This window comes from Trachurus trachurus, assembly GCF_905171665.1.
Source record: "Trachurus trachurus genome assembly, chromosome: 7".
NCBI lineage: Eukaryota > Metazoa > Chordata > Actinopteri > Carangiformes > Carangidae > Trachurus > Trachurus trachurus.
The window spans coordinates 21,578,124-21,603,347 of record NC_139901.1 but is presented as its reverse complement, the minus strand read 5'-3'; the positions used below and the strand labels follow the sequence as shown (position 1 = coordinate 21,603,347).

Below are 25,224 nucleotides of genomic sequence, written 5' to 3'. Positions count from 1 at the left end.
TTAGCTAATTAGACCTTGTCTGATTTAGACTAATGATACTTTGTGATTGTGTCATTTTCTCATAATGTACTGTAGCTGCCATAGACTGTAAAAAGAAGGTAGCTGCTCTTCCATGGTTTACTTTATGTTCTGTTGTTTAAAATAAATCATTTAGTTTGCTCTGTAGAATGGCTTAAATCTTTTTTTCTTTTCTTAAAGTGTTAATCAATGTCTTCAGAGAGCTTGGGCTGGATATATGATGGGGTGCATATATAGTAGTTAACAAATTGTTAATTTTATGTTTAGTTAAGACATTGTACATTGACACAAAGACGTGTGGAAATAAACTTGACCTGAACTTACATACTTAACTAGCAGCCTCTTTTATATTAGTATTAGAGAACAATATGATAGTGTACCTGTGTATTACTTGCACTGTCCTCCCTACACCACCCACAATTTCACTTCTCTTTGGTTAAATGCTGTGAGGAAACGAAACTATTAGTAGCCTACTATTTATTACAGATCACAGAGTACTAACCAACTTCACAAGCGTCACCCATGTATTCTCAAGAAGTTTGCGGGAAAACTTGGGACATGGCTAAACCATTAATAACATGAATCTTTATATAAGAAATCTGTAGGAGGGGGAGAGGAGTTTCAGTTAAAAAAGTGCATGTGAAGATACTAAAAGGAAAGATCTGCTGTGTTTGAAGTGCAGCTGCTTACAGTATGCACACCTATTTTAGCTTGTGAACTTGGATCCTGCTTGCATTTTTTGTCTCATGATGTGGTGTGACTAACCGTCAGTGCCTCATTTTTGAGAGTGAAACATCTGACTAAAATAGATAGATTCATAATCATTCTCTGGTTGAGTTAAACTGAATGAGTAAACTGAGCAGCTGCAGTTCCATTGTAAAGTTTCTGAAGAATGCTGCTCTAGCCATTTGGCCCAGGTCCATGTATTATTAAATATTCAAAACTGTTTGTGGGCTTTTCCCCCCACTCACAAGGTGTTATTTAGATTCTCAAGTCTCCATAAAACTCACCTACTGATGATTCTTATGGGGAAAAATGTTTGTAATAGGCTATCTGTTTATTTCCTTGGTTATACATAGACGAGATGTTTTGAAATGTCTGGTTTGTGTTGCGAAGGCCATGTAAACGCCATGCCCAAATGACGATCAGGTAGGTGTAAGGAGAAAAAAAAAGGAGAGAATTGAAACGCTCCAATCATTGCTGTTCATGATGCCCCACCACACCGTGTAGGTCGCGCACGCGCCAGCTTGGGAGAGCGCGCCCACGCGGACCCGATGGCAGGACAGGTCATGAGAGAGATGAGCCGATGAGATCATGGAGTCTGCGCCGAGGTCGGACAGGGTACGGCTGAGACTTCGCGGTGATGGAGAGGTGCCTGTCCGGTAAGCCACAAAGAGACAACACGCCTGGGAGGGTGCACACCTGGACTTAGTGGCATCATTTGACACACACATACACACACTCAGTTATTTAAACAAATGAAACTGTGCGCTCTCAGTTTGTGCGGCAGATTAATTATTATGTAAGGTACCAGCTCAAACTCATGTAGCCGTGTGCATATGAGCAAGAAACTAATCCTTCATGCCGTGGTCGTAGTAGAGTTATTCGGGCGCCTGTGTCCAGGCTACGTGGTCACATGCACAACGGTCGTTTAACTCGTGCCACTCATTAACTATGATAGTGTTAGTTACACCGGCAGCATGTTGAGCTTCATTAGTGGGGTTCCTATGGACAATTTACTGCCATGCACGTTAACGACTTGTGCTGCTGCAATTTGGGTGGTGACTCGACTTCTCTCTTCGCGGCAACAGCTGGCTGCCAACTCAGAAGTAAGTGCAGCGTCTCGGGGACCGGTGTGAAGTGAGGCGTTTCCTACTTGTGGCATTTTATGTTTGTATTTTTTTCCCCAGCCAGCCGTTCATTGTGTGCCGGGTTCTTTCTCCCCGTCAGTGTGGTTTCAGATGGGAGGTGTGCACAGCTGCGTGAACTTGGCGCCATCGAATTTGACCAGCTTCTCTGACTTATATCTCCATGTTAATGCAAATCATAGACAGAGGTTTAGTTGTAGCAAGCTAACATGTTTGCAGTTTTAAAAGGTTTGGACATAGTTATCTTATCTTTGTTTCATTTTAACCATCACCACTGTATGACCACCATCACTTTAGATATACATTTTTGCATCTGGGGCACCAAGATTATAGATGGAAATGATTGTCCTGTTGCTAGAACACAATGCTAAATTCATTGTCTCAAACAATGATGGATGAGGGATTGACAGCTATGTTATGACTGACAAGCAGACTTAACCAATCTCTCAGTTGAATCCTGTGCAGGGACTCCCAGCACCCAATCCTCTTGGATTAGAGGAGGGATTATGATTTGGATTTGCCTCTGCTTTGCAGACTGTCTCCAATATCTGGTCCATCACAGACTAGGTTGTGCTTACTTTGATTCCCTGAGGACATTTTTTACTTGTATTAATGTATGACTTTTTACACCAAAGAGACAGTGCATGGCCCGATACTGTTGAGTATGATATATAAATATAAATATAATATAATATATACTGATCCTATGATCATATGGGCACAGTATTAACATGCTTTACCTTCCAAGTATGATTTAGCCTAAATTCCAACAGCCCATTTTTGTCCTCTATTTTTAGTTGAAGCCTAAGGTAATGTGTCTGTAGCCTGATAAAGTCTGCTGATGATTTGCAAGTACCCCAGAGGGATGGTAGATAGTAAAAGACTGGGCTTCCAATTCCCTTTTCATCCTGCCCTGGGTGTAGCCAATTACATGGTTTTCTCCCAGTTTCCTTGAGAGCAGGCATTAAAATCCATGTGCTTCAAGAGGAGTAGTTTTAGTGCTGTCCATGGTGCTGAAATGGTCCAGCTGCTCCCACTCTACTTGGCGTCTGTGGCTATGCAAGGTATTCGTACCATAATGAAAAAGGGCAAAAGCATAGCCAGTGATTTGCTGCTTGCACCACTAAACTATACGCAGGTGATTAGAGATATTGTTTTCCTGTCATTGCATCATTCTCACTACTCCAAAAAAAAGGTGAGGATGTCCACAACATCAGTGGTTCCCAAACCTGCTCTTCTACTTTATAACTGGAGTTGCTGTTGTTGGTCAGATGTGTTGCCATGGTTACAGTACTTATTCTCATTATCACCATTTAATTTAACATTTTAATCATAATCATAATTCTGACAGATTTACTCTGTTTTATGTTTAGATAAAGTTCTATTGCTGCTGTGTTAAAACAATATTTAACATATTGGAAGTTTTGTAGACTTACAAAAATGTGTTAATACTTCTCAAAGCAAACAAAGGACATTGTATTGGTATCAGTATGTAACCTCTAATACTGTAAATACGCCATAAATCAATTACCAGTCACTTTTTTTTTTTAACACAAAACGAATAGCACCTCTTTATTGCAAGGTGCTGCCCCACAGGATGTGTCGTAGAAGTGAATCAGAAATGCTGCTATAAGATTGGAATTTTTTCAGTTTTGCTATTTATAGTACATAAAGAGGAAATTCTAAGACCACACAATGAAACTAAAGCAATTCCTATGATGTAATACAGAGCTATACATATTCACTACAAATACATGTGTAGCATAGCAACAGATGTAAAAAATGCAGCAGTGCTCGTCAACCCAGGCTTCTTCATTTAGCCATAAATTCTCATACATATCACGCCTTTATGTCCTCTCTTGTAGTACACCTGAGAGAGAGAGTTTTTTGCAGCCTGATCCATCCCTGGCAGCTTCCTGCAGATATGTTCAGACATCTAGTGTTCATCGTGTTCAAGAGGGACATGTGATGACTCTGGTCATAGTTGGTGATCATAAACTTTCTACCTTTATGAGAAAAAAAAATCCTAACCCAAACCTTCTGTCTGGAAGAAGGATGGTGGGTAAGGTAAAAGGAAGAGAGACATCATCCTGAAATGGGCTGCAAACCACTCTCTGACTGGGAGAGAACAGTGAAACAACCACATTGTAACATAGAGTTGTAAATTCAGCCTCAGCTGCCCCCTCACCTTTTTTCCATAGAGTTTATCAGGGAATGGAGAGACACTCAGTCTTGTGTGTCAAAATTAGAATATTTTCAATTTTTTTTATGCACATGCAAGAATATAATGTTATGTGAGGTTTGGTGTTAAATTGATTCGTCCTGTTGTTTCTACAGTATTTAAACATGCAAAATGGACTATACAGATGTTTGGTGGTGTTTTACCTTAAAGCAGAAGTAAGTGATTCGGTCATTTTGGTTAACTTCTTGTCAGCCGATGGAGTTAGCAGTCCCCGCCCTCGTCCCTACGTCACCCTTGACGTCACCACATTCACGTGCATCCCTTGGCTGCACACACAGAGAGGACCGCCCCTTTATGCCGTTCTCTCTCCTCATTGGATAAAGGTTGTAGGATACAAGGAAAGTTTTCTCCTCGGCTTACAGCAGAGCAGAGCGACTGACAGACCTGTTTCAGACCAAACACTCTATATAAGTGATTTCTGTCGGAAGATATAACTATTTAAGACTTATATTAACACAAATATTCCGCTTACTTCTGCTTTAAGTGACAAAACAGTCAATATAAATGTGTGTGATACACAGCTTAGTCTACATTGACTTCTGTTATGCTGAATGTTTCTCAATATTGAGAAATGTGATATGCTTTGTCTTTCTCTCAATGTTTGTCTTACTTTTTTACCTGTCTAGAATCCACGATGTCCTGCACTGTAGCTGAAGCCACAAGACCTCTGGCCTCTGTGTCTAGGAGCCCTGTAGCTAACAGTCACTGCTGCTTTCTTTTAATAGAACTAAGTAACACTCAGCCTCAAGCCCCAAACAATCAGGGATGGACAGGGGAAAAGTGAGGGGTTGAGAGGTGGCCTTTTTTCAAAACCCTTGTTATTCATTCTTGTTCCATAAAGGGATATGAAAATATTCTCGACCTTAACCATCCCCTTTCAGACGTTCACTTTTGCCATTTTGCTATAAAAATGCCTTTAAATATTAGAGCCAAGCCCTCAACAAGCAAGCTATCCGCTGGCCCAAAAAGCAGTGGGCACAATGATGGCAGCACATCTCATTCACGCTTCTCACGGTCCCCTAAACAGGGGAAAGGAAAACAGGCTGCTAGCTCGGCGCCAGGCTCCCGCTCGGGGCTCGAACCAGGCTCCGTGTCAGGGGGCGGGCCTCCACCTGCGCCTAAATTGACAGGAGGTCAGGGGCCGGTGTCAAGGCCAAGTTCGAAGAGCAAATCTGCCACAGCAGCAGAAAAAGGAGCAGCTCATGGTTCAGCGACTGCACCTGGGGGTAAAACCATGTCTATGGAGAATATCCAGTCTTTGAGCGCTGCTTATGCAACATCAGGCACCATGTACCCCAGTGAGCGGGAGTCCCTGGAGCCCTCTGGTGGGTACCCTAAAGGCACTATGACGCTGGGCAGGAGCACCAGCCGCTCATCCTACACTGGCCGGTCAACAGCTATGGGTAGCAGCCCCAACATCACCTCCTCTGGGCTGCATCACTCGTCAGACCCTTATGGAGACCAACCCACGCTTTCTGTAAGGACCTCCAGTCTGCAGCGCCAGTCTGGCAGACATCCACAGGCACAACAGGATTCTGCGGGACGGGGAGAGGGTTCCACATTTGATCTCCATTCTCAGCTGAGGGAGCTGCAGAGGGAGAACGACAACCTGAGGAGAGAGCTAGATGGAGGGAGGGATGGAAGGACAGGTCCCGGCATGAACAGTGTCAACTTCTGGAGCCCTGATGTAAAGAGAGACAAGGGGGGTAGGCGGGAGGAGGGAGTGAGGGCCTCAGTTCTGAAGGACCAATACAGGATCAACCAAGAAGATATGCAGGTGAGAACATTGTCATTTTGAAGAGTTTGTTTCACATCCACGTTGAGCAAAGACTTTCAAGTGGCTGTGAACAAATTAACATTAACAGATCCATCCAATCCATCCAACTTTAGGATTAAAGTGAGCCACACCAGCAGAGAAGGCATCACCCTTTTCAAGCGGTGGAAATTTCCATTTCAAATGAAACTCTTTCATTTGTCTGCTCGCAGACTTTTTGTGTCGACCCACCCATCTCCTCAGCACATCATACCTTTTGTTCCTGTCTTCAAGGTTGCACAGGAAAGGTTTCTGTCTAGTTCATTTGTGAAGATGCTCGCCAGCCTCGGCGCTGTCTGTGTTTCCATGGGAACATGCCCTAGTGGCAGCCATTTTAAGTGTTAGCCAGATTCTAAAAAAGCTCACAGTTACTCCTAAAGGGATAGTGACCATGTCGATCCTGTGCTACAGTACCTCTCCCAGGGGTCTGGCCCGCTCAGTCTGAGGCATTTTCCATCTGTCTGTCTCACTGCACATACACACTGTACAGTATATCTGTCATCGTTTCCTCTGTCGTCCTGTTTTCTCTCTTGCTCACATTCTGTTTCTCCATCCGTCTGGGTGACATTTCACTTCCTTGTGTGTCAGTTTGTCTGCTGGTAAAACAGAAGTGTTTCTCTGAAGGGAAATACCTGGAGACCCATAAAAAGATATAATTCGTATTCTGAGACTCTGTCACTCTACACAGACTGAGTGTGTGTGTGTGTGTGTTCTGCTGAATATCTCCACAGCTGTCTCCTTCTCTTTACCTCTCTCACACAGGCATGCAACAACTTTAATTATATCTGCACTCTTGCATCTGACTCTTCCCTCTTGTAACCAAGGAGCCACCTCTGCATTCATATTTATAGCTTTTTCAACTCACATTGTCATAGAGTGTGTGGATCCTGTGACACCCACACCCACACATTCTTTTCATTTGTAAGCCGAAAATATGAAACAGAAAGTTGGAAGTTTTATTCTGAATACCTTTGCTCTTTCGGGGGAATAATAATTGGTTCTCTTTACAAAGTTTTGGTTGATATAAACATTTAATTTAAACATAATTACTTGTGAAATTAGATGAAGGTCAGAATCTCTACTTTCTACTATTATTTTAGATTCTGATATGGCATTAAAATGGAGCAGGATAGATTCTGTGTATCTACAGGCTGGTCCTGACTTGGTCCTGACGGTGATAGATGAATGTGTTTTTCTCTGTTGTGGCGACAGACTGATACAACTATTGTATTACTTTTTTTCCCCCCTAGGTATCAACTCATTTGTTTCTCCCACTCAAACACACTCTTGCCCTGTGTGTTTTTTTTTAACCTGCACACATTTCTCCATTTATCTTTATTTATACACTGAAAGTGGACCTGGACCTTAACTGTAGATTTATGATCTCATAACCCTTACGTCCCTTCTGAGACCGGTGTATAAAGAACAAGTGATGACATGTCCTCCAGCCCCAATACGTATTGTGTCCTCTGAATCTATAAAAAAACAGAAGTGCTGACTCGCCTTTTTTTCCCCCTCACACTGAATGCTTGATAACTCCCCTGAATTTTAATTCACATAATGTCATTTTTCTAGCATCTTTGATCTGACTTGATACGCAACACATGGCCACTATTGTCCAATTTAATTTTTTTTTATCAGTGTTCACTCAGTTATTTGGTTAATATTACCTATAAGTAAGTTTGGTTTATGTTAACTATATCCTGCCAGCAAAATGTTATTCGTTATAAAACATTTTATTACTCTTTCTAGCTACACCTTCAGTCCAAACAACGCAGAATATTCTGTTTACGGCGACAGTAAAAACAGAAGGCAGGAAAAACCTTGATATCGCCTATTCATTGCAGATCTATTCTGTCTTATGTTTCACTCTCTTTTTCTCACACTCTCACTCCCTCTCTTTCTTACACTCATCGAGGTGTAAGGATATGGTCCACCTCCTGTCGTTAGTGATCTCAGCTTCGATAGCGATCACCCATTACATTGTTAAAGCCCTTTTTGTCTTTCAATTTTACCCTTACTTTCTCTCACAATATCTGCAGTCTTATTATAGTATAAAATAAGGAAAGAAGTTCATTTTAGTAGTTTAATTTGAAAACAGAAAAACCACACCTCATGCTCATGACGCTATTCTAACTCTTATCTGCTATCTCTTCTTTCCTCTTATCACCTCTAACTCCCATTTGTCCTTACTTATTATCATTTGCCTCTTTTTTTCTCCCCCTCTCCATTCCCTTGTTTTTTTGCCCTTTGAGACCCTGGGAAGAGTTTAGTCTGACAAGAGAACTTTATCATTAGCATAAAGAATGTCACCTTTTCGCTCAGCTGCAATGACCAGAGGTGTCCCCTAACCATCTGTTTGTTTAGTGTCCGTCTGTGTGTATGTGTGGTGTGTGCATTTGTACATATGCATTTGTGTCTACAGTCTCATTTATGTGTGTGTGCACGAGTGTTTGTGTGGAGGATTGTCCACCCACTCTGACTTGTTATTCAGTGCTAGCTTGTTGCATTGATTATCCGTGGTCGCCCTCGTCTACCTCCTACATCTCAATTGTGTGTCCTTGGCGCTCCCCACCTTCTGGACTTAAGCAGAGGAGGAAATATTAGTAATACCTTCACACAGAGGGAAAGGTTTAACTTCCATCCCATTTTGTACTTGTTCCAATTAATTTTTTGACCCTCTACATTGTGCGTGGTGCTGTGTGTGTAATGTGTGTGTGCTACTGCTTTTTCCTTTTGTTTGATTTCCTTACGTCGTTTTCTCACCTTGGTTAGTCAGTCGTAAAGAATGCTCTTTGTCCACGCTTTTAAGCACAGACTGAATTTCCATCAGGAAAGATGAGAAACTGTGAATAGCGTTTTTTATTTAGAATTACTTTGCACCCTTTTGGAGCCCTTTCCATCACTTAGTCGGTTTTATCCATGCAGTGCATGCACTGACAAACATAGCTTTAACCAATCCTGTTTTTTCTAATCATTGTGAAATTGTACTTATTTTGTCACCATGTCAACTTGTCTTTTGTTGTCCATTTTCAAATGTAATATTGATTTGTCAGTTCATTTATCAATCAGACACTGAGAGGTCAAAGGCATAAGCTGTCTTAGAGATAGTCGGTACATTTCCATAGTTTTCATGTGCAGTAACATCACCCTTTTCCTTGTCTTGTTCCCCTTTTGATGTTCATCTCATTGCAAGCAAAACCTGTCACTTCAGAACTTGTGTTTTGAAGAGATATGTCGCCCCCTTTTGGCCAAAGTCTGTTTTCATCACCACACAACTGTGCAAACTGTGGAGACATGTAATTTGCATTATTTGATAGAGTATTATTTTTTTCTGTCTGCTCTGTATTTTGGCTTTATGCATGTGTGTGTCTTTCTTATGTCACATCTCTCTGCTGCAGCACGGGGAGATCAGAAGAAACAAGGTCTGTCTTGTAACCAGTCATACAGTATACTTTTTGTATTTGTTTTGTGTGTGTGAATGTATATGTGTGTGGTGTGTTTGTGTGCATTTTGAAGTAATATGGACTCTCTGTCTTTTAAACAGCTACCGTTAACAGTCCAGGAGCTTCAGGAGGAGCTGAGGGCTCACAGAGAGATGAACAGTCGTTTGCAGCAACAGCGGCAGCAGGGGAACTCTAGCTCCTACCGTGAACTCCATATTGACCAGGACCACCGAGGGGGGCTCAGTCCTGGTCACAGCCCCAGACAAAGCCCCAGTAACCTCCATAGTCCTGGACCAAAGAACAGTCCCAGAGCCAGCCCGTCCAACACCTATAGTCCGAGGCAACAGGAAGCTGACATCATCATTCACAGCCCTGGGTATGGTTGTAACACTGCAATAACCATGCAGAGAATCAGTCCAGCCAACACCCTTCAGCCTGGGCCAAGGAACAGCCCCAATCAGACTCTCTATAGTCCCAGCCAAGGACCGGTGGCACAACCCAGCTCTAGTTCCCTCCGACCCTGCAGCCCCTGCCAGGTGCCTGGGTGTGACGGCTTCTCCTCGCCCCCTGCTGCGGATCACTCAGAGGAGAATTTCTTCCGGCTGCAGTCGGAGCACGAGCGACAAGCTAAGGAGCTGTTCCTGCTGAGGAAGACCATGGAAGAGATGGAGAAGAGGATCGACTCTCAGAAGCAGACGCTGGGGGCCCGGGACGAGAGCATCCAGAGGCTGCTGGAGATGCTTCAGGGCCAAGGTCAAGGTCAGGGTCAAGGTCAGGGACAGGGACAGGGACAGGGACAGGGACAGGGACAGTGGGGTCGGGGACAGCGGACAGGCATCATAACCATGGCAGCGCAGGAGGCTGAAGCACAGCTGGAGAACATGCATGTGAGAGAGGTGGGTTTTGCTTCCTCATATTTTATTCTTCATAGAATGAAAAGTGGTGAAACATGTACTTCAAAGCATTTTTAACATTGCAGAGGGGTTTTATTTCTTAATATATTTTGATGGTTCACAATTACATGTCTATATTAACAAATCAAAGCAATTATAAGTAGTGCAACGTCAAGGTGACATTTAAAATTGAGTAACAAAACAGATATTATTATTATTATTACTATGATGATTTCTCATAGTATTATTTGAATGCATATACAGTGTTATCTATTCTGTCATATATTTGTTTTAATTTGCATTCTCAGTGATCAGATTGAAAAATCATATATCGGTGTGCGTATGTTTGCGTGCGCATGTGTGTGTGCACCGGTGAGTGTGTTTTCATTATGTCGAGTGTGGGAGCAGAAAGCAGCTCAGCAGGTCTTATCAATGGGCCAGATTAACATACGGACAGCTCTAAGCCTTTGTACAGCCATGCAGTTTTACAATCTGACTCTGTTTCCATGTGAGTGTGTTTGTGTGTCTGTGTGTGTGTGTGTGTGTGTGTGTGTGTGTGAGTGTGTGTGTGAGTGTGTGTGCACATGCTAATACAGCATTTGCTCATTTGCTATTCTGTACACACCATTTGGCATTTAGCATGTATTCAACATTATGAGACATGTAGTGAGCTTGATGTGCAGTAGAATTAAAATATAATTTAATGAGGCAGACATTTTGATTGTAGCTCTTCAAAAAATCTCAATTGAAATTCAAGAAAAACAACTATTTATTGTGTTAATTTAAGAGCTAATTCATTTATTTTCCATTGTTACATTCATACTCTTCAGAAACTCAGTTTTATTGAATGAGAATTTTAAAGTAGCAGTTCTCCAGTCAGCACTGGTGTAGCACAGGTGTGTCTGTATCCTGTGCCAGGAGGGCAAGCAGTAGGCTGCTCTGTGCTCCTCACTCCTGCCTTGTTTATTTTTAACTCCTAAATCTTCTTAGCCTTTAATTTCTCTACCTCTCTGTCGTTGTGTGTGAGTGTGTGTTTTTTTTGCATGTGTTTGTGTGTGTGTGTGTCTGCACTTGCCTCTGCCACTGTTTGTGTCACAATGTTCTTGTTTCTCTGTCTTTGTGTTTGTTTGTCTGCCTCAGTGCGCTATGCCCTGTCAGAATGATTGCGTGTGTGCGTTTGTGTGTCTGTGGGTATGTGACCATGTGTGCACATCTGGGGCCTGTCGGCTTAGTGCTTCAAGCGAGGACACTCCCTCACTGGCCTGCTGGTGGCTGATGGGATATCCACCCATGCCGAGTGTTTGGTCACTGTGGTGATTTTGCCAGAGGGGAGCGTGGGTGTTTCAGCCCATGCTAATGCCGCCGCCGCCGCTGTGCATGCGTGTACATGTGTGTGTGTGTCTGTGTCTGTGTGTATGTAAAGGACCTAACCATGCTGTGTGTGTGAGAGGTGAGTACCTGTTAACACACACGGTGTGCTGTGCTATTTTTAACTGCTTGACAGCTTAACACGTACTGTGTGTGCAGTGGAGGAGGAGGGGGTGACTAGGTGTGAGAGGTGAGAGGGAGAGTGGGAGAGATGGGAGAAGTGAGTGTTTTTCTAAGGTAGAAAAACAGGCTATGTTTGTCTGAATATTAATGTATGATTAATGAGGGAAAACACTCTGACCGCCCTGATTGAAAAGAGGTGATTGTTGTTCTTTTTTTCCCTCGTTCCCTTCTGGCCCCCTCTCCTCTGAGGTTGAGATGGGGTGATGGAGTCTGCGTGTGTGGATATACATATTTGTGTGTGGGTGTGTGATGGAGAGGCACACACAGACTGCAGACATGTCTGCTTGAATACTTTGATGTGTTTGAGCTGAATTGATTACTGCACAAATTGCAGTTAGTGTAGCAGTTCATTTTTTCAGAAGAACCAAATTCAGTGTTTACGTATGTGATGTAGAGCTATTTGAATTGATATTGCTATTTGTTTTGTAATTGTGTGTTTTTATTTGATTATGATCCGTATTCCATAGTTTGCATGGTCCACACAGAAAAAAGTATACATTTTTGGTTTATTTTTATAATACTATAATGTTAATGTAAAGCTAGCCTGATGCTCATTGTATTGAGGGTTAGGAAAACATAATAGTTACTGTGGTCGCCAGGATGAATTAGTTTTAAGAAAGTAACAAAAACATACTTTTCATCTATTTTATCCTCATTTGAAACCTTCAAATTCTGGATATTTAGTACAGTACTATAGTTTATTGAAATGGTGAAGTTGTCTGACAGTTGCAGTTTGACGCTTTCATCAGTTTGTGGCTGGTGTGGGATTTGAGTGTTAAAGGCTGTGCTGAAAACAGATTAACAGAAGGATTTCTATTTAACTGTAAGAGGAAACCTACTTCCTATGGAGGCCTCTTGCCATTGTTTATGTGTCAGAGTGGTAATTTAGCCTTACACTTGCACTTGTCATGGTTAGAGAAGGCAAGCCAGTGATGCTATGTGCAGCCATTGCCTCAATTAGGGGGCACTGCTCTTAGTTTTTTTGATTAGCTCCAAAGGAAACCAGCCCAACTGCCTTTCATTACCGCACCCATTACTCTCTTTTAAATGGCCCAGCTTGTTTAGCTTGAGCTGGGATAATAAATGCCTCCATTTTCAGTTCGCCTCGCCTTTTATTTATTCTTTAAACATGGCTGAGGTTTGACATGGGGGGTTTTCTCAGTGTTCTTTGCTCGTTTGAAGAGAAATTATCACCTTAAATTTGTGTTTATATTATCTTTTCTTATGTTGGTAAGGTTGAGGAGACAGGTGTGAAAATGTATGAACATAATGTCCGTTTGCATGACTCAAATCAGAGTACTGAGTAAAGAGGCCACAGAGAACTGAAATCTCTTTTTTTCTCTCTTTTCCCCTTCCTCTCTCTCTCCGTTGCACCTCTCAGCACTTACAGACCATGGCCAGATGTGGAGTTACTTGAACCAGCTGTCTGTGTTTGTGTGTGTAGGATCTGCTGGGGTGCAGTATGTATGGATATGGTGCTCACTCCATCACTCCTTCACCTGCTGATGTATATTGTCATGAGATGGTGTGTGTGGCGCTGCTCTCTCGCTTGCGTTTCCTTTTTAACTACAGTATGTCAGCTGTCAGACTGTCTTAGCTGCACAGACCTGACATAGAAACAGGCACATAGACACATCCATGTCAACTATTGAGTCAACATCTAGTGAAAAAGATGTTGAAGTTCTTTTCAAACACCCTCTTCTCTGTAATGTATAAACGTCTATAGTGGAAAATGTACATTTTTGCAGTACTAGCAATGACCACAGAGTGGCAGTGTTCTATTAGATTTTAACTACTGTGGTGGTTACATGCACGGACTGAGAGCCTAAGTTATGTGTGATGGTGCACACACACACACACACATGCACACACATGCTGAGAGGCATAAATCTGGGCCTAATCGACTCTCCCCAGCCGCCAGGTCCCTGTAGACCCAATAATAACAGCCGCACCACTGGTCTGTTCCTGCCCAGCCCTGACCTGCTGCCAATGGCGTGCACGCACACACGCGCACGCTCTCACTGTGAGATTTTTTTTTTACTTGGAGAAAGATGGCATATCTACTTTCATACATATCATACTGTGGATTTCATATGGTCCTTAGGGGCTCTGGGCAGTGTTAGGGCCCCTACTGTGTGTGAAGACATCTCACTCAGTATTGGATCTGTGAGACAGCGTATGTAGCATTGCTCTGCTATTAACAACGTAAGGGCAGAGCACTTATAGCTCCCTTGTTTTTCTATAGTATGAGTGGCTTCAGAAGTCTGACTGCTGTTTTTGGCAGGCCCTCTCCGTCTCCCCCCGCAGCCCCTCTCAAACATTGATGAAACTTCAGAAATGTAGCTTTTTAAAACGTTCTAGTGCCAGCATGTTGAGGAGAAGTGGAAGTTCATGTCAGCAAATCCGTCTTTTTTGTAATCTCTCCCCCTTTTAAATTTTTTTCGCCTCACTTTCTCATGCCACCGGCCTGCTAGCTCCAAAATGTTTATGTCATCTTCTCTCCTATTCTTCTCCTTCTGCCCTTCTGCCCTTCTGCACGTGTATGTTCATCTGTCGATCAACATTTCCCCCCTCACAGTTTGTTTCTCTTCAAACTGATCTGCTATCTGTTGTGGTAACGTTGTTTGATCCCCGTTGTTGAGGATTTTTTAGGGCTCTAATCCTGATCGCTACTTTGAGCATCTGCTAATGAAACCCCTCTCAATTAACTTTAGAAGATGGCAAACACACAGTATACTGTATATATAGAGACACACACACACACACATGCACACACAAACACCCACACACATGCACACCAGTACTCCCTCCCCACCACACCCCGGGCACCACATACTCGCCACGCTCTGTTGATCTCCCAGAATGTTTGAGCGGAAAAGTTTATCGGGACAAAATTACTCCCTCAGACCTTCTCCTCACCCTCTCCCTGTTTCTCGGGAAAGCTTTGATTCCCCCTGACTTTCCCTTTGTCTTTTCAAGCTGGTCTCTAAAGCCGCTCCATCGGGCTGATAGGCGGACACATTTTCACATTTGTGGCACGCAAACTTGATTCCTCCTCTGCCTTTTCCTCTCACTGATGGAGAAGGGATGGGAATGTGATTGATGAATGTGTGTGTGCGTGGTGTGTGGGTGTGTGAGTATACGTCTGTGTCAAGAATCTCTGCAAGATCCAGTCTACGCATTGGCGTACATGACACCATTGCCTTCAGGCTAGAATTGAACTTTTTGACCATATCCTTCATTCAGGATGCCGGCACTTATTGCTATAGTGTTACGTTTGATCCTATTCATTCCATATGCTTGGTCCTCTGACACATGTTGAGCAGAGGAGACGGTCTTTGATGACTTGCTCTCTAGCATGACTTAATTCCCCCCATTGAGAGACACAACAGTTTCGGGAACTCTGCTGTAACCGCTGGTTGTAAGGAGCTACTACACAACTTTCTCCAGGGGATGGATAAATGATCAGAGGCAGACAAAAGGACAGACAAGCACACCTACACTCAGAGTGACACATTAATACACATATGGTCAGTAGGAGATTAGGATTGTGGCAGCAGTGGGTTATGCCTGTCTGTGGGAGGAATGCTCTGACAGGGGTAATCCCTCCTTATCCACGGCTGACATAGACAAGAGGATAAGGCTCTTGTTTCCTCGCTTGTAAACTCACTGGGAGCAGTGGGGCAAATGGGAACAGTGGGAAATCATGGCAACCTGTTGCCTCTCCCTGTATCCCTGTTCAGGCTTTATGCCTTCTTACCGCCTAAGGAGCTTTCTCAATATGAAAATCCCATCTCCATGTGGTTTCTGTCTGATTTGATGGCTTTTCTCTACCCACTGGACTGTCTGTCATTTTTCCATATTTGGCTTTGATAGTTCAGTTCTTCCTGTAATCCATCTCTGCTTTTGGACCGTGTATCTGTCCTACTGGTGAAAGAGGCAATTTCCCACACTTTTCAATTCCATTTAAACTACCTAAACTAGGTAAACCTAAACCTACAGAAACTAACTTCTGTTCAGAAGTGCTACATAATAACCCATGTACTTTTTATGTATTTTTAGAACATAACCCAATTCATTCAGTGCAACATGACTTCTTGGATTTTGGTCTCATTTGAGGAACATGTTCATAGTCATATCTGTGTACAACTCAATACAACAGCCCTGCAGTGGCTCTTCTGTGAAGGTGAAAGTTGTGGCCTAAAGCATTGACAAACCTCTTTGATACTGAAGGAGCATTGCTTGACACCTCTGACGAGCCCCTGAGCAAGGGCCACTCCCTCATTTTCCACAACTGACTGCGTCTAAACCCCCCATTGGTCCAGTGTAGGAGCCCAGTAGCTAGCAGATCAGACGTTGAATACTGCCATAATTGTAAATGTTTGCCACGTATTTCTCTATGCAGTTGTATTTCTTATGATGTATTATTATATTACAGATCTGTTACTAGCCTAATGGACTCAGATTTGCCCATTAGCCTAAATAGGTGGATGCTTTTGTCTCAGGCAGCATAGTTGTGGGTCAGAGTTACCATTAATTATTGATTGAAGAAGCTTGGCGCATGTGCTGGCAGAAAGTGTTGCTAAGCAAGAGCCTCGGTATGCCAGAGACATCTGTGAGGGAGACAGAGACAACAAGTGAGGGATAAGAAATAGAAAGATTCAGACTGAAAGAGTTATGAGACAGATTCATAAGACCTATAGCGGAGCATCTAATAAACAGAGACGGAAAGACAGATAAAAGAGAAAGCAGGACGAAAAGACACCAGGTGAAGTCCGTAGGACCATCTGAAAGATCATAGGAATTGATTTTTTTCTTGGGTGCAAATCAAGAATTTTTGAGGATGTACAGTTTGGAATAACGGCAATATTGGACAAAAGACAAGAAAAATGTAACAGAAAAGACAGGGAGTGATAGAAACTGCGACAGGTCGGTCCGCTCAGTGCATCTTTTGAAGTGGTTCTGAAGCTCGTGGGTGTTAGAAAGTGCTAAAGATGATGAGCCGCCAGGCTTATTTTTACCGGGTCCCTCCCCAGGAGCTCCATCGTCGCAACCAGCTCCAGGCCGATCCAGCCAAGACCAGGGCTCTGCAGACTGTCATTGATATGAAGGTAGGACTTAACAGGGAGTCTGCAATAAACAAGAGCAGGCAGTGTTTAAGTAATAACGTGTTAAATATGAATGTGTACTGCTGCATATCAGTTCTTAAGTTCATATACTTTTTCTTTACTCTTTCTAACGTCTGACGTGTTTGACAGTTTGTCTCCAAAGAAATTCAAGCTCAGCAGGTGTAAAGTGTGGTTGGTGTCTTTTGATAAAAAATTTAATTCTGATATTGTGATCTTGTTTTTAGCTGTGTCGTTTGCTCCTTCAGCTGCAGTATGTTTTCTGGTTTGGTTTGATCAGCCTCATACCGACAAAATTTTAATTATAGATTAGCGCTGCTGTAATGTGAGCAGTAGCAGAGGATTTGGCTCGGCTGTAAATGCGGACACAAACATTCATGCACAAATAGAAATAGTAAAAGAAACATGAACTTACCGTTGCCTTGTGTCTGTAGGGCGGCCATGCCCAAGTAAAGTCCATTATTGGCCCATGCAGAGTTGAGCACTTATTCAATTTGTTTCAAATGTCACATATGGAAGCTTTCACTCTCATCTCAGCCCTTTGAAGTCGTTAGAGCTGTGAAAAATGCAGTTGACTCCACATATGTCTGCATACACACACTCACACACACACACGTATAGTGTTCATCCAACTAACGCTTGCTCAGAAAGCGGCTCCTTTACAGCAAAACCACAGTTATTTTTCACACATACTTTGTGATTTGTCTGCCTGTTAACAAACTGCACATGTGCACGCCAGGGATGCCCACGGTGCTGTAAATGCATGGGAGAGGCCAAATTAAATATTAAAGCTGCAAGAAGCATTATGCGGGCCCGGGGCCACTTGATGCAACCAACATGCAACCAACATGTAATGTGTTCCCCAAGTGTAAACCAGACCATGCAAAATGTCAGGTAGACCGGACAATGTATACTATTGTACTACTCCCTGTTTCATTGCGAAACATTGTAATTTAGTCAGGCTGTTGGATGGCAATATGACAATAACCAAATATTGAATATTGCGGCAACTCTATTGGCAATTAAGACGACGTGCATTGGAGTTACGAGTTTCATTTTCATGGTGAATCATCAAAATTCACTGGTGAATGTGGGAATTTGCACAACTTTTTGAGCATGTGTAGATAATTTATCTTAGAGAAAAAGAAAGAGCTGGAATTGTATTAGTCGGTACCCATGCTCTAATGACAGAAAAGGCATAACAAACATTCCCAAAGGGAATATAAAGGGATAAGTGTGTGTGAAAGAGATGGAGTAACTTCGTTTGGCGATGTCAAGATATTTCCTGGAATCAGTAGTTTTTCAAATGCTTTATGTGGTGTTGAATTTATGGAATACTAATGCAGCAGTGCGGATTCTGCGTGTTCCTGGTCCTGTCACAGTTTTGTCCCACTGTCTGTGTTGTCTGTGCTGTTGCTGCTTCTGAATGGTGTGTATTTCCCCTTTTGTAATTACAGAACACCAACCCCCCTTTCTGTTTTGATCCTGACGTTATCTGGCAGGTACAGTAATGAGTACTCACCTCTCACGTCCTCTGTCAACTCAGCATGGACTACAGATATACAGTGTTTGTCTTTCCCTCTCTCCCCATTATAAATTCTTTGGTTGGGATCCAGCACCATCAAGTACAGTAGCTTATGTTTCAGTGGTTTTGAGGTGCAGCTTTTATTACACATATTCCTATTGTACTGAATGTTGTTTTTGATTTTATCCTTTTTATTTTTGTTGGGTTTGCTTTGTTTCTCTTCCTCTGGGTGTTTTCTCTCTCTGTACCCTGCAGCAAAGACAGATAATAATCACCTAAAGGCAGGGCATGACTTATGATACAACCTGCAGCAATGAACAATGACTGAATAGCACAGTCTATGTGCGTATGTGCATATATTTTTGTGGGTGCCTGAATGCCCTTTTGAAAGTCAGTCTAGGTTCATGCATACCCTTTTTGCGTGTCATATGTAAAGTTACTCCTTCCTGTTTGCTTGGTGTGTGTTTGTGTGTTTAGGATGGTAAATTCAGCACCATGTGCTAGGCAGGGCTGATGTCAGAGGATGTAATAGAGGTCAGATGCTTACATGTTGCCTGTGGTTTGTGCTGATGGCATCATACAGTCTGTTTCCATTTATTCAATTACCTTTCTCTTCTCTTCCAAGGTTTAGCATTTAACGTATGTCTGAATCCATGCAGTTAAACAACCTCAGGACCTGTCCATGACAGACTCTTCCATTCCCTCATAGATACTTTTTAGGAAAACATCTTGGCTGCACACTACAGCTCGGCCTGGATATTTCCCCTCTTTTTTCCAGACATACCAAGCAGACATAGGGCTATATATTAATAGGTTATAATCCAGATACAGGATGCTAATCGTTTTTAGCTCTGTATCCTGGGCATGTATTTTTAGTAACTTTTTTTTAAATAATAAAAAATGCCATATACTTTTGTGAACCAGGCATACATTGTATATAGTTATTATTTCCTGACTGTGAGTTAGTTTTGATTCAACTCATACAGTAAATCAGTCAGTCATAATTATAAAGCCTCCTTAAAGTCTGTCTCAACAAATTTATAGACAATTCTTACAGTAAGCAAAGAAAAAAATCAGCCAAATAAAAATATTTTGATAGATAAAGGTAAAGGTAGATCAGTGCTTAGAGTGACTGTTCACTATTTAACAATTACGTGGAACATATTCATGGCCAGAACTTTCTTGACTCTTTGTCTGCCTACTGTTGCTGGTGCAGGACACCAAAATCTCTTCCCTGGAGAGGAACATCAGAGACTTAGAGGATGAGGTCCAGATGTTAAAGACCAGCGGCCTGCTGCACCCTGACGACAGGCAGGATGAGCTCAAGCAGGTGGAAGTCTACAAGAGCCATTCTAAATTCATGAAGACTAAGGTAGAAAACGTCTCTGCACGTCACCCGAGACAGCTCCTCACTGCATGGCCTGGGTGATGCATGTTTGCCTCATGACATCAATAACAACTGCGTGAGAACCTGTTGCCTGCATGTTGCATGTCTCTATTGCACGCTCATGGAGAAGCAAGCATAAGTGTGGAGAAGACCCTATCGGTTTACAACGCACCGTGTCTGTTTACTGTCCTACCATCAGCTGGTGGAGGGACCTTTAGAAAGGCCTGACTAAGATTTCACTAACCAGACTGGATACTGTTTTATTCATTGCGACACACCGGTGTGCCGACACACTCACAAATATGAGCTCATTAACATAATGCAACGGCATGTCATGTCATCAACAACGTTTTCCGAGGACCAGAATCTTTCTAAACAAACAACAACAACAAGGAGGCAGTTCACTGAGGAGTGATGTTTATCAAAACACTCATCAGTAATGCAATATTAAAACAGGACCAAAAGCCTGGAAATATTCACAACAAAATAATTGAATAGCTAATCACACTGGTTGGACATATAAGTGCTCTTTTTTTTTTGCCAATATCTACCTTTGCCTCTTTGCACCTCCTCAAGATTTTTTTTTTTTTTATAATAGTGTCATCTGGATTGATAAAGCAAACATTCAACTCTAAAATTATACAGGATTTTATCCATTTGAAATAGCAAAGAATAAATTAATTTCTTAATACTTTCCTCCTCACATTTTCTATATTCATTAATATTCTGTGGGCTGGATGTGGCCCATGGGCGTCCACTTGAAGTTCATTGTCCAGGAATCATGTTAAAAAATGTAGTTTAAGGTTTCACAGAGTTTGTAACTGTGTGTGCATGACAACTGAAGTCCACCATTAGCTCTCTGTGTGAAACTGTTTTTCTTTTTCTTTTCATTAATGGTGCTCTTTGTAGATCCCAGTTGTCATTGCATCAGGGAAGTTCCTGATGCAATCATAAAAGAGATGTTTTTTATGAATGGGGCCCTGACAGGTGAATGTGAGCTTACAACTACAGAGGAAAGAGCTCTCTCCTCACCCGCACCGAGGCTGGATGATATACATCACAGTGATGGCCTTGGCTCGCTCTCCCATTTCTCATCTTACTGTGTACAGTCACACAGAAACACAGAGCCACGCACACAGATATGCACAGGCACACAGATTAATTCTATATCCTTGAAGTGTTTAGGGTCCTGGTCTGTCAGCAGTGGCCGTGACTGGTGTTGAGGTGAGACTGTGATAAGAGAGAAACCAGAGAGGACAGGGATGCTGTCTTCTCTGGTTTCCTCCCTGGGCTTTGATCTCCTCTAACACTATAAAGTGACTTGTGAGAGCAAGGAAATTTGTTCAAGTATGATAAGTGAGCATCAGAGCAGGTGTTTATATTTATCCAGATAATAATTTCTTGCAGAACTCCACCAGATATAAAACTCAGAGGCTTCAGCTGCGTGGTTGAGGAGTGCAGATTTGACTTGGCTGAGCACACAGCTAGATGGAAAACTGCAAAGTTTTCCCAGCTGGCTGTGTGTCGTAGTTCGCAGCTCGTTGTCTTCTTGTCTTTGTGTCTCTCTAGGAGCAGGCCTTGTCACCATGTGTGTCTTCCATCAGACCAGCCCCCACCTTCCTCCTCCCCACACAGCAGCCTTGGATCACAGAACAAGCAGAAGTACCCCTCTCATTAGTCTCATCATTTCTTTCATTTTGCTTGATTTAAAAAAATATTCTCCTTATTTTCTCTATAAATCACTATTTTTGGTCCACTTTTTCCAACTTCCTCTGGCTGACTTACTACCATCTCACTGCATGGTCTCACCTCTCCAATCATGTCCTTCTTGGACATCATCTCCCATTCTGTCCTCCTCTCTCCTATTACTTCCTCTGCTCCCTGCTCTGTTTGGATCTTTTCTCTGTCTTTGAGCGCGGGTTGATTGGCCAAGCTCAGCTCCAGTCAGAATTCCCCTCTTATGAGGTGAACCCTGCTCACACACAATTAGACAAATCTCTCTTTGAATCAGCTTTTTTGCATTGTTGGCACCGGTAGACAGATGCCAATCTTCTGCACATAGTTAGTCTCAGCACAGAAATCTCCCTCTGTTAGTGAATTTTGATTTCCTTTGTGTTTCTGTTCTGTCCTGTTCTGTACGACCCTCCTTTAAAACAAACTGTAATCTGTCAGCTATTTGAGTGTTGTAATATTGCTTCCCATAACTTTGCTTGTGTTTTTCACCCTTTGGCTGTTTGACTTGGTGTGTCCATTGGGCAGACAGTAGGCCTGGGACTCCCCTGAGTGAGCACTGATAATGTAGGGCTGGGCAAATAATTCAGAGTGGTAATTCATAGTCTCTCCAAATAAACATATCATGACACAATTGGCATGTTTAGATATCATAGTTTACCATTTCTTGTCTAAATTAATTACAAAAGATTCAGTTTTCCCCACAAAAATTTGTAAGAAGAATAAAAGATACTTATCAGCATATTATTTTTGCCCATTCCTATATTGAATAGCATGTTTAGGACTGTTGCTGTATTAAAAGGAATGCATGCTTTGACAACACTTGTGTTTTGAATGTTCTCTTTACAGAGAACAAAGTGTGCAGGAAAGTCAGATTCAATAAAATACAACAGCAACACACACAAGTGGTGTATTTTTTGCAATGTGTATGTGGTTTCCATGTGTGTCTGTTTTGCCTGAGAGAAAAGTCATACTTTTTCCTCAGTTTTCGAAGGTTTTTGTTATCTTTAAGTGTATCAGTTGACTTAATGACGACTTAAAGGTTTTCATAACAAACCTGTGTGTATATGATTGCCAGATAGAGCAGCTGAAGCAGGAGCTGAACAGGAAGGAGACAGAGATGCAGGCCCTGCAGACCAAACTGGAAACACTGACCAATCAGAACTCAGACTGCAAGCAACACATCGAGGTGCTAAAAGAATCGCTCAGCGCTAAGGAGCAACGTGCCAGTACACTGCAGACAGAGGTCAGTACACACACACACACACACACACACACACACACACACACACACACACACACACACACACACACACACACACACACACACACACACACACACACACACACACACACACTTGCACATACAAACTCTCCAGATATGCAAACACACACAAATACACCCACACAGATGCAAACACTGTGATGCACGAAGCTCCTCCAGCTTCCTGAAAATCACGTGCAAAGATACACACAGCCTTAGATGGTTGAGGCTGCCTGAAAGTGAAGATGTCTTCAGATTGGTACAATAATAACAGTATTGGGAGCTATAATATGTTATGGCTGTTTTTGTTGTGTCAGCTGTTAGATCAATGATGGCAAGTTTACAGTAATGTTGATCAATGTGCACTGCCCCTGGAATAATAGCTGTTCTGACCATTGCATGCACATACATGCCTGAAATGACAAGAGGTACACACATGCAAGGACCTCCACTGAAATGCACCTGTTGAAAGAGGGCAAGTGCACAAAATCCTATCTTTTTTTCTGCTGTGGTTTCTTTCTCTTTCCGTGGCTTTAAAGGACGCTAAGGTGGGTGGAAAAAATATCTATGCGTGTGGCGGCTTTAGTCCACCAATGGGCTCGGCTTGTATGTGTGGGCGGGTCAGTCAGTTAGAGGGCTGGAGAAAGCTGGCAGCTTTTCCCTCTTCATCTTTGAAGTTTTTTTTACTGTATGACTCTAATGATTTTATCACTGCTGTTAGGAATGGAGGCAGGTTGTATGCTAGGAGTTGGAGGTGTGTATGTGTGTGGGGTGGGGTGGGGGAGCGGAGATCATTTAGCATTTTTCTCCATCACTCTCTAGACTTGGAACTGATACTTTAGATCTCTTTGTGTTCGGCAGTTGAGAGCAGCCTGCTAACTATGTCCACTCATCATTACAGGAAGCAATTTGGGCCAAAATTAGGCCTAATTGTCCATACATGTGCAAGGAATTTTGGCCCTCGCAGTTAGCTGAATACATCATACTTAGAGGAATTGGTTTTCAGTGGGTGGTTTTTTTTTTATGTGTGTGCATGTTTTGGTTTGTGTGTCCAACTAGAATGAAGTAAAGAAATGTATGTGTGTGTGTGTCCTTTTACCATAGGTGCAATCTTGTGTGCAAGATCAAGAGATATGACACTCACAATCATTTTATGATTTTCTCTCAAGTTAACCTTATCATGTACCCATTGCAATCCAACACAAGAGAGAGATGAAGAGAGATTTGTTTTTTGAAGCATGTGATTCGCCTCCACATTCTCCTCCTCCTCCTCCATCTTTGTTCACACTTTTACCAAGTTATGCTGAGTGCATAAGACTGGTATCAGGGAGAATTTGCTGACATTTGTTCGTCAGTTGTAATGCACTGTAACATAGATGGCTAAAGTCTGCTTATACAGTATTACAGCCAATATCAGTTTTAACTATTAGTGGAAAATTGTACATTGATGCAGCATGGTGTGTTGTCATGTGTGTGGATGCACAGCAGGTTCAGAAAGAGGTTACCTACCCGAAAGCATATGAGATGTTTAAATATGCCGAAGCTCTCTTTAAAGAGCAGCTGACAGAAGCCCTGATGCACAACACAGCAGAGAGCAATAAGAGTGACTTCAGTCTCCCCAAGTGTCCACCCTCACTGTCTGCCAAAATGCTGGTTCAGGATCGTTTGACCTGCTAGCTTAATGTTAGCTTAGTGAGGCTTCACAGGATGATTTAGAGCCTACACACTTGTTCATGCACACAACTGAAATCAACACGATCGCCTCGACAGGGTAGATTATACTGTAAGTCATCGATACACCGCTTTCTGTATAAACTGTCCAAGAGAGGACTTCAGTTTAGATTCCGATAGTTACATTTAAAGCAGTTTATGTTTTACACAGATTAATATTATACCATTAAAATATATTGTTCTTGTTGGGGAACATTGTCGCTGTTAAATGATTTTCAGTAAATGTCTCTACCACAGCTGAAATGAGCACAATGCCAGATGGTGTCTGTGTGTGTGTGTGTCTGTTTAATATGTGTGCGTGTGTGTTTATAGCAATGCTCCTGACTCTGGTCTCTGTAGCCTGTTTTCCTGTCACTTCTCATACATTAGGTCACTGCAGTCCTGGTCACCTAAGACACACACAAATATATACACAAAAACACATACACTGTCACGGCTGATTACTCAACTCTCATCCCTGATCTGGAGTAGTTTTTTCCTGCAATTGAAGTGGCATTTCCCCCCACTTGGGAAAGGCTAAGGTTTCCTGGACTAAGTGGGCAAACCAGAGGATGGGTAAAGATACTGTGTATGCTTGAGGCCAGCCATGCTTCTGCATTCCTCTGCTGTCTGTCAGTCATTTGGTTAGA

General features: G+C 42.4%; 1 protein-coding gene across 1 annotated transcript in view; it reads left to right on the top strand.

Moving 5' to 3' along the window:
* Window positions 1-5,038: 5,038 nt before the first annotated feature.
* Window positions 5,039-25,224, top strand: part of LOC310988806 (ERC protein 2-like) — a gene marked incomplete at both ends in the record, with an annotated part of 109,680 nt that continues 89,494 nt past the window's right edge. Inside the window, 4 exons of the mRNA XM_083975563.1 lie at window positions 5,039-5,905; window positions 9,489-10,283; window positions 19,699-19,854; window positions 22,679-22,846. Of these exons, the coding sequence (XP_083831689.1) occupies window positions 5,039-5,905; window positions 9,489-10,283; window positions 19,699-19,854; window positions 22,679-22,846 (1,986 nt within the window). The remainder of the gene's footprint in view (window positions 5,906-9,488; window positions 10,284-19,698; window positions 19,855-22,678; window positions 22,847-25,224) is intronic.